The sequence below is a fragment of the Pyrus communis genome, chromosome 16, assembly GCF_963583255.1.
Source record: "Pyrus communis chromosome 16, drPyrComm1.1, whole genome shotgun sequence".
Lineage (NCBI taxonomy): Eukaryota > Viridiplantae > Streptophyta > Magnoliopsida > Rosales > Rosaceae > Pyrus > Pyrus communis.
The window spans coordinates 9176634-9187551 of record NC_084818.1 but is presented as its reverse complement, the minus strand read 5'-3'; the positions used below and the strand labels follow the sequence as shown (position 1 = coordinate 9187551).

Genomic DNA, 10918 nt, shown 5'->3' with positions numbered 1-10918 from the left:
GTCTATATTTGTATTGTGATGCTTAGTGCCACTTGAATGTGTTACTTGTCTTCCATATATATATATATATATATATATATATATATATATATATAATACTTTGCTTTCACTATAATATTAAAATTAATATGTTAAACTTACATTTCTTTTCATTTGTCTCCGTTTGAGTTTTATTAAATCAAACCCCTCCCCACCCCGCATCTCCACGTGGAACATTTATAAACATGTCAACTCCTGCATGTTGCACGCCTGAAAAACAAATAAAAAACTACTGTTGTATTGCATGGCTTAAATATTACATATATAATTAGTAATTAAAACTTAATTAATTATCAGGATAAGAACGAGCAAGTTATAAGAGCACTTCCACCGAGGGTAGGATAGGCCGGCACATTACCAAAAAAATGGCCCGACACCTGGGGAACTCTCTCCAGCCCAGCAAATTGTCTAGCACCCAGCCTAAGTTGGTCTTCAGGCCAGCCCAAAATTGACAGACCTTGAGATCGACCCATCTGACGCCATGCTGACGTCATTCACTTTTTTCTTTTTTTCCTTTTTTTTTGTGCCTGAAAGTGATGGCCTGAGTTCATCGGAAAATCTAAAAAAAATGCACCGACAGCATGTTTGCATCAATGCAAAGGTTTCCAACACGATTTATAAGTTAGAAACCATAAGAATAGGATTGAGAACTTACTAGGTGAAATGCAAGAGATTTCACCGAGAATTGGACCTTAAACTCGTCGGAGTTTGTCCGTTTTCCTTTGTCGGAATCACATGCAGGGAATTAAGCCCTCAAATTAACCACAAAAATTGCAACATAACAAGATTTAAAGCTCAAGAACACAATACAGTGATAGAAACATCACCTGGGTTAGAGATTGAGAGCTCAAGCTCTCGGCTTCAATGGTAGGACCTCGAACCATGCATCGATGCCGCATGCAAGGCCATGGTTGGGTTCCTTGAGCTCCAGGGATTACAAAAATAATATGTTGTGTTTGATTTGTTAAAGGGTTTGAAGAGGAAGGAGAAGGAGAGCTCATGGGAGTGAGCTGGAAGAGAGAGAGAGAGAGAGAGAGAGAGAGAGAGAGAGAGAGAGAGAGAGAGAGAGAGAGAGAGAGAACCGGTGGGAAAAAGGGAAAAGTGATGTGAATGTTCGATGGATTGGTAAGGAAATAGGTTTTTTAAAACCTATTAAAATCATTATTTTAAGGATCCAATTGGAGATGCATTTTATTTAATTATATTTTAATAAAATGGACTGGGCTTTTTCTTTTAGGGGTGGAGATGCATTTGGCCTATTGGTGTTCATTGGGATCTATCACTGTTCACTGAGTGGAAAAATGTGCTGGGTGCTAGCGCATTTTTGTTAGGGGTGGAACTACTCTAAACTTGAGGCAAGTTGTAATTGATTCCCTTAATAGATGAGGATATTTAGAAATTATTAGATCAACAGTGACACCCAAACCACGACTGACATCAACGAGTTGGTTAAGGTTCTCAAAACCTTACAAAAATGGAGAATTAATCCCTTTTTTTTTTTTTTTTTTTTTTTTTTGGACAATGGGAATTTTTATAACAAAGTTCAGAAGGAAAAATTACAATGACTTTGCAAGTGAGAGCAAGAAATAAAACAGTCGAGGGTCCGTACAGACAGGACACCACATATGTACGCAATACATGAGTAAAGGGTCTTATCTATACCGAAAGCAAAAATTAAATAGGAGCCCAAAAATTAAGACCTAATTATAGAGGCCCAAAAGTGACCACAAAAAAAAACCTAAAGTTCTTAAATAGAGCTTTGCCAGCCGCGTACTCGGCCGAATTAATGAAAGAAAAGAATTCATCATTTGGAAAACTTGATATAAGTTCAAGTTTTATTTAGCCAATATTAGAAATAGTCCAGTTTATTAAAATAAGTCTAATCCCTTAATTTTAAGATTATTTTTCAGTATCAACAGTTATCTTTAATTCAATTTCTTCCTAATTATCTCTATAATTATCTCTTTTCTTTTTTTGTTGTTCTTCTTCCTGCTCTAAACCTCATTTATAGATTTTATTTTTAATTTTTATAATCAACCAATATCACAAATTAATTGCATTTATCTACCTACATGACATTTTTTTTTTAAAGTTAATTTTAGTTTTTTACCCCAAAGTTTCTTGATTTTCAACATTTGGTACAACAAGTTTTTTATCATCCCAGAGTAGTACTTGAAGTCATAATTTCGGGATAGTTTCATACATATGTTAGATTGCTATTAAATTATCCGTTAACTGGTGACGTAACGCCCACGTGGACAATGACTAGGCGCCACGTGCCAATATAGATCCCATGTGTATAAAACCCATCCTCTTCCACCTCACCCTCTCCACGTGATCCCAACCTTCCCTCCCTAAAACAGTCACGATCTAAAACCCTATTAGACCGGCGAAGATGAACAGGATCGTGGTGAGATCGATGGTCGCTACTAGGCTGTTAGACAGCACCGAGTTCCTGAACCGCCGAAGTAGCGACGATTTTAGCAAATTTGTGGCTGGCTATGAAGTTTCTAGGTTTTGTCTTCTCAAAACCAAAGTGTGAAGGTTTGATCTTCAATCGAAGCTCAGTTAGCGACATGAACGTTTTGTATCAGAGAAATTGGAGGTTTGGTTTGTTGATTAGAGATATGTGGCTATGGATCTCCAGGGGGAAGAGGTAGGAGATGATCACATGGCGCCCAGTCATTGTCCACGTGAGCTCTACGTCACCAATTAACAACTGATTTAATAGCAATCTTATTGGATGTATGAAAGTGTCCCAAAATTATGACTTCAGGTACCACTCTAGGATTAAAAAAAACTTGATGTACCAAATGTTGAACACTGAGAAACTTCAGAGTAGTAAACTGAGATTAACCCTTTTTTTATTATCATCATGTATCACAGATTAATATGTCTTATTATGTTTTTGTACCCTTTGATTAGGTTTCATCTCGCTTATAGATATAACATACATTCATATGATGCCTTTAAAGAAAGGGATCTCCATTTTTTTTTTTTTTTAAATTGTGATTAGTTGTGGGGCCCACACCACATCGAACTTCAATGATCCGAGCCGTCTAATTTTCAAGTTGCACCTCTTAGATCATCCTTACAAAATATTAACCAAATCAGAAATATTTGAGACATCTAAATGAGTTCAAAGAAATTGACGGACACTTTTGTATAAGGAACAATGAAATTTCATTATGATAATTAAATGGGCAAATGGTTTTGGATTGAATTGAATTTTTGCAATGGTATCTATGAATCAAGAATTATGATGATTAAATATGCAAATGGTTGTGATAATTAAATAGACGATTCAAATAGTTGAAATTCGATGTAGAGTGGGTCTCACAGTGTAGCTGAGCATTGTTTTGCTGTTAACTTGATTAAACCTGGGTTCCAACCCAAGATACTCAAAACTGTTCATGCAATGAGCCCTATTAAACAACATCATTATAACAATGTTACATTCCGTCCAAAATTGAAGGTGTTTTATTCCTAACACTGTTAAATTACAAAAATGTCCCTAACAAGCTAAGTGGAAATTTTACATGGACATCTGAGTTCTTTTCATCTTTTGTTGCTTTTCTCGTCTTATTTAGATAGTACTCATCACCACGAACATATGGGAACAAACAGGACGTAAATTCGGATGTGTAACGAACAATTTGCACACATTTCAATGCGAGGGGCAAAGCGATAATTTTGCATCCTTGGGGATCTAAAAATTGTTTTTCGAGATAGTAGTGACTGTCAGTATTGCAAGCTACAGATTGTGGCACTGTTAGTTTACTTGCTAGACTTGTTTAACGTTTAACAAGTGAGCAAGTTGGCCCATTTATTTGTTTTTTTTTTATTGTTTCGTAATTAGACCTAGTGCCTAATTAACTTATATTTTGGGCTTCACCTAATTACACACATAAGTATCATCGTAGTACTCGACGACATGAATGTGTGGGTACAAACAGAATGGAATTCGAAATTCAAACGAAGAATCTATGGAACTACAAGTTTAAGGGCATTATCGAAATTTTACACTTTGTTTGTGCAATCCCAATATTTTATTATTTTAATTGTTGGGTTTTTGGTCTCATGGGACCCACCTACTTGTTCTCCCTGATTCACTCACCTCTTTTTAATTCACTCTTCGCTTGCTCATCATAAATGTTTGCACGATGTCTTCCTTTATTTATATTATCCAGGTCAAGATCAGCTTCACATGTATATTCACATGCACCGTTTACGTGCACTTTGGATTCAAAGTAGGTGTCAACATATCCCTAGTTTGCATTAGGGAACTAGGACCCGTATGTGAGCGCTTAGCTTCATGTGATTGTTGTGCTCGAATGTAACTTACACACTCAGCCTATTCATGTACCTATAACCTGCATGACTTGTGTGCTTACATGCTTATGTTGACCTTTGTAGATATTGTTCCTTATTATTTCAATGTTCGTATTCCTAACCTTTACATTTATTTGGGTACTTTACCGTACATAGGAGTAGTACTAGTTTTGGAAACTATACATGTGTTACATGGAGGGGTTACAACTTTTAATAAAACAACGGTTTTTACAAAACTTTGCTTTTCAGCACACTCACCTTTGTTTTTTGCCCCTCTAGGACTTAATGATGGTGCTATTACTATGCTCATACTTATGCTCCGATATCACATGCGTATAAGGGTCTTCCCGCTATTGTGCACTCACACTATTAGTTTAAATTAATTCTAGACTATTAGATTTTAATTTATTTGCAATTTTTCACATCACCTTCACTTATGACTTTGTCACCTTCCAGGTATTAGCCAGCATAACTCAATTCGAGTGTCCAGATGGACATTCTGAGTCAGTGTGTGTCAAATAAGATATCAAAGTAATACTATATATGATTTAATAGAAACCCTAGCTAGAACTAATTTTCCATATCACCATCTATCTTTTGTGAAATCTAAACCGAAGACTTCCTAAAGCAAAGTGATAATTCATGAAAAAAATTTTGATTAACCGATTGATAATAAATTCTACATTGATTAAATGATGGAGCCTTAATTCAAATCAAGTACTCAGCTATTAAATTCCAGCCTTCCCCCTAAAGATATATATATATATATATATATATATATATATATATATATATATATATATATGAACTTTGGTAGACTTTTTGTACATTTAATATTTATTAACTATTTTTACGGACTTTTGAACTCCTTTTTTTTATTTTTTATTTATTTTTTATATTATATATATATATATATATATATATATCAGAAGAAGAAAAGTACGATGTTTCATTCAGTGATAAATGAGCATTACAAGTACATATTATTAACAACTCGGTCCAAAAGGGTCCTTGCAAACTAGATCTAAACATATTATAATAAAGCATCACTAACTGCAAAGTAATGAGTAGACTTCAAGCATTCGTTCGAGCTCATCAGGAACCACAAGATTATTCAGATCAATAAAACCGTTAAACTTTGCATTACATGGAGATCATGTGAAAACAAAATCTCAAATCATATATTGGGACAAAGAGTACAATGCTTATGGGCCGATTGCATCACCTAATCACTGCCACGATCGTAGAACACCGAGTGAAGTAATTATAGCAAATCAAATAGCTCCACCCTTTACACATAGATCCAAAAGAAGTAGCACACCAAAATGAAAATTAAAATCAAGCAACTCTCACAGAGAGTAATCAAACTAGCACACTCTCCTAAAGAGAGAAATCAAACCGAACTCCAAGATAATTCTTGTAAATTATTATACAGAAATAAAATAAAAAGATGAATCATGTTGCCGCTCCACATCCTCTGGATACCCGAAAGTTATATCATTGTACCGACAAAACCCAATTTATATCATTCTGGCTAAACCTGATTCTGACGCAATTCGATATCTTCCATGGCTTCCAGCTTCAACCCACATTGAGAAGTGATAAATGGATCCAAAACCTTGTGCTAAATGTGGGTGTGGACCAAAAGATGATGACTATCACGCAGTGCCAGCCCTGATGGTAGTCTGGTAAGGCGATCGCATAGGAGGCCCTAAAATTTTTTTTATACATCATGCATTCACATCTAGAAATAGAAAAAGTAAACATATCATATTCGAGTTTTTGTTATAGTGGAAATGGTCCCCTTCCTTTTTCTTTGGGGTAGGTAATTCGAAACATGGAGTAGTCATTAAGCCATCTCCAACCGAGGGCTGGCCAGAGGGCTCGTTTTAGCTCTCTGGCCCTCCAAGATATTAATATTTTAGTGAACAGTACATGGCCATATTTGCCTCTGTCTCTAACCGAGGGCCAAAGGGCCAAACATAATTTATTATTTAAAAACTACAACTTAAATTCAAATCCAACGGCTAAGTGACGTTAGCTAGCCATTGGTAGCTGACATCATGCTGACGTCAGCTAGCTGTTAGTAGTTGACATGGATTAATTTTTTTTTTTTTTTTGCTATAAATAGGGTTGATATTGGGCTATAATTCACACAACTTTGAATTCAATTTATTTTAATTCAAGTTTGCAATGAATTCCAACTTTGGATCCTCTTCGGATTCCAACTAAGGGTCCTCATCCAATTCCAAATTAGAAGCAAAATGGGCGCAAATGAGACGAGAAGATGAGGAGTCTGATGAAGAAGTTCAAGTAAGGCGTAACAAACAAAACAGAGCAGCAGCCATGGTGTGTTAGTCAAATGAGGAGCAACCTCAATGAGGTAGCTTTGTTGCTGGTCGCTTTTAGAAACCATGAAACAGAGCGATGACGCATGCCAATCTGATGAACAATTACTTCAACTCCAACTCGGTGTACACAGAAGAGGATTTCAGACGTCGCTTCTGAATGAGGCATTATGTCTTTGAGCGTTTACTTCGTGATGTCTAGCAAGTCAATCCATACTTTTGACAGAAGTGGGACAGAACAGGCCGCCCTGGTTTCTCTCCTCATCAGAAGGTTACTTTTGCACTCCGAATGATGGCCTATGGCTCCCTAGCTGATTCGATAGATGAAACCCATGGTATGTCTGAGTCTACATGCCTTCATACTCTTGAACAATTCTGTGACATAATTGTTCAGGTTTACAAAGACAAGTACCTCCGCGAGCCAAATCAAGAAGATCTGAATCGGCTTATTCACAAAGCTGAAGATCGTGGGTTTCTGGGCATGATAGGGTCATTAGACTGCATGCATTGGGATTTAAAGAATTGTCCCACCGGATGGAAAAGAGGCTTTAGCGGAAGGTCGAGAAAGCAAACTGTTGTGTTAGAGGCGGTTACCTCATATGACACATGGATCTGACATGCTTTCTTTAGAGTCTCTGGATCCCAAAATGACATTACAGTTCTTGGGTGTTCACCCCTCTTCAATAACTTGACAGAAGGTAAAACACTTCAACTTGACTACTACATCAATAGCTGTCAATACAATATGGAGTATTACTTGGCAAATGGCATCTACCCAAAGTGAGTGACACTTGTCTAAGCAATTCCAAACCTTAGGAATGACTCAGAAAAGTTGTTTACCTCACGCTTTCGGTATTCTACAAGCATAGTGGATGATCATCAGCGAACCGAGTGGAGTCGAGAAAATTTGGACTCCTTCATGATGTCTTGCATCATATTACACAATATGATAGTGGCGGATGAGCGAGATGGGTATATTGATGGAGAGTCCGATGACGACCAAGAAGATCCAAATAGGTCAAGAAAGGCTCGTGCAAAATATGCGATGGACGTAATTGGCCTTTCAATCCAAGAACTGGTAGTATCTCTATAAATGAGTACATAAGGCGCTATAGAATGATATGTTCTCGTGCCACAAATAAGTACCTACAACAGGATCTTGTTGCACATCTTTGGGCCAAAAGAAGCATGGAGTAGGCATTTAAGTTTTATGTTGTTAAATGTTTTTAAAAATGTTGTTTAAGTTTCATGTTGTTTAATGTTGTTTCATGTTACTTAATTTAATTTAATGTTGTATAATGACTTAAGAAGTTATAGGAAAAAAAATATAATTTAAAAAAAATATGAAACAAATTTTGTGAAATAGAAGTTATAGGAAAAAATATATATAATTTAAAAAAAATTATATGAAACAAATAGGAAAAAATATATATAATTTAAAAAAAAAATATGAAACAAATTTTGTGAAATAGAAGTTATAGGAAAAAATGGAATTTAAAAAAAAATATGAAACAAATTTTGTAAAATAAAAGTTATAGGAAAAAATAGAATTAAAAAAAATATGAAAAATAGAAGTTGTAGGAAAAATTTTGTAAATAAAAAAATAAAATAAAACTATAAAAAAATAAAAAAAAATTCAAACGCAACAGCTAGCCGTTGCATTTGAATTTTAGCTTAAGCATCCCTGTCGGTTGTAACGTACATGATTAATATTTATTTTGGCTAGCCCCTGGCTGGCTGGCTTCATGCACCCAGCCCTCTAGCCCTTTGGCTTTTTCAGATTCTGTGGGGCCCTCTCAGATTCCACGAGCCCTCTGGCCTAGCCCTCTGTTGGAGACGGTTTTTGGGCTATTTTCGACCCTCTAGCCTTCTGGACCCTTCGGTTGGAGATGGCCTTAGTTTTTTTTCTTAATTTTCAAATTTTTAGTCTATATGAATTTAATGGCTCCAATCCATCTTTAGTCCAAATGCATTTGTTTTTCTTTTGCTTTTGAAAGTAATCTCCAAAAACAAATATCAAAAATAAAAAAATCACAAGTATTAAAAAAAATCACGTACCATATTTTGGCTTCCTTTTCAACATATAAAGTTTTATAGAACCCAAGTCCTTTTGCAATCATTTTTTTCTTTCAACTTCTTAATCTTTCCATTTCTATTGAATGTTTAAATCAACTATCACATGGTCTTGAAAGTTGTAATTTGAGGTAACCAAAACTTGAATTTTTATTTTGTTTTTCAATAATTTATTATTCAAATAGATTGTTCTAATGATCGATTCTTTAGTGTGATGTTGATTTTAGAAACAACACAAGGGAACTAATTGGCATTGTTGAATTTATTATATTAGTTAGTCAAGTTTTATTATTCTTTACTCTTTGATCATCAAGTTTTATTGCTTTTCACTCTCAATTTTAGACTCTTGACTGTAAACACTTAAGTACATTTGATGCCTGCTTCGCACAGTTAAATACCAGGGAGTTTAATTTGGTTTTGTTTTGCTCAAGGTGAGCAGTTTCAGCTTTTCCCTCTTGGGGCTTTTGTATTGTAGAACCAAATTTTTATTTTTGTATATTGTGAAAGTTGAATGCAACACTCTGTTTCGTTTCCATTTAATATATTAATACATAACTCTGTTTTTTCTTCCTTGGTATGAATTACTCCTCCCTCTCTCTTAATTATTTTTTTCGTTTAATTTATTTTTGGAATTTATGTGTGGAAGTTCTTGAATTTGTTGGTTTTCTGTGTTGGATTCTCTTCAATTTTGATTTCTCGTTTAGAACAGTGATGGATTCCTTTTTTCTTTGTTGGGGTTTTTAGTTGCCATGTTTTAATTTTATTTTATTTATGTGCGATTTAATTCCTATAAATATAGAACTGTTCCCTGTGTTTCGTGGGTAATTATTTTTTTCCCCTTCTTCTGCATTTAATTTTCTTACGAAATTTGTTTTTAGAACCTAGAGTGTATGTCTTTTAATGTGATTAAATTTTGTTAACAAGGGATTGGTCTCTAGAATTTTCATAGTGGAATTCTTATGGTGATAATTTATGCCATTGTCTTTGTTTTTGTACTTCTCCCAGTTGTAGTAAATTCAATGAATTCTGAAATTTTTGGTGATGTGAATTCAACGAATTGGCCAAACAGACTGATAATTAACAATAGTAATAGTTGATTTCGCTTTGGAAAACTGTTGCTAGCCAAAGAGAGGTCACGATGTCCCATTTTGTATGAACTATATGTCAATGGTGATAGATTGTAAGGTGACTGGGGTTTGTGCATGCAATTACTATAAATACAAATGGACGGTGCTCACAAATTACTGAAACTTCAAGGAAAAAAAGAAGACCAGATCCCAATTCACTTCAATCCTCAAACACCTTGATCCGTTCCAGCTTTTTCTCTTCCTTGGTATGCATTATTCCTCCCTTTCTTTTTATTTTATGGTGCTCACAAATTACTGAAACTTCAAGGAAAAAAAGAAGACCAGATCCAATTCACTTCAATCCTCGAACACCTTGATCCGTTCCAGGTTTTTCTCTTCCTTGGTATGCATTATTCCTCCCTTTCTTTTTATTTTATTTTTTATTTTTGTTAATTATTTATGGGATGTTGGAAGCTGAATTTCCATATTTATAGTGATGTTCGAACCTGAATTTGGGATGCATGTAAGCTGAAAGTCTTACACATTTGGGTGATTTTCTCCTTCTTTGTTTCTTTGATATGCATGATCTGGTAAAAACTGGAAAGACCTACTGACTTGGATAATGTCACCACCGTCAAGAACCCTGGTTAGAATGGTTATTCAGCTCTCTGATTGATTCTTATTTATTCTCTCCAACCTTTTGTCTAATTTTATTTTTCATTTTTTATGACATACTACAGAAGTTAGAATGAGCTTTTCATATAACATGGATGATGAGTACAAGAAACTCATTCAAAGAATAAATCCACCAAAGTATATGCAAAAATCATACGTTGGGTTCATATAGAAGTATGAATTTTCTTTTAGGATACAACTTTGATGCAATAATTTATATCATGGCTTGTAAGATATTGTATGGATTTTACCTACCTGGTGTGTCACATCCCGGCTCGAGGTCCACCACATCCTGAGCCCGCTCACCGTAGCACGATATTGTCTGCTTTGGGCCCCGACTACGCCCACATGGTTTTGTTTCTAGGAACTTACACGAGAACTTCC

At 35.1% G+C, this 10918-nt stretch overlaps 1 protein-coding gene across 1 annotated transcript; it reads left to right on the top strand.

Annotated features, from left to right (window-relative positions):
* The first annotated feature begins 6645 nt into the window (after window positions 1-6645).
* LOC137719761 (uncharacterized) lies at window positions 6646-7335 on the top strand. Its single transcript, XM_068458788.1, has 2 exons — window positions 6646-6684; window positions 6946-7335. Exons 1-2 carry the CDS (start codon window positions 6646-6648, stop codon window positions 7333-7335), a joined length of 429 nt encoding a protein of 142 aa, XP_068314889.1.
* The last annotated feature ends 3583 nt before the right edge of the window (window positions 7336-10918 follow it).

Bases quoted from the DNA above. Each gene is read 5' to 3' on its own strand.
- LOC137719761 (XM_068458788.1), top strand. From the start codon at position 6,646: ATGAGACGAGAAGATGAGGAGTCTGATGAAGAAGTTCAA. The intron at 6,685-6,945 runs GTAAGGCGTAAC...TACTTTTGACAG, and splicing joins AGTCTGATGAAGAAGTTCAA to AAGTGGGACAGAACAGGCCG.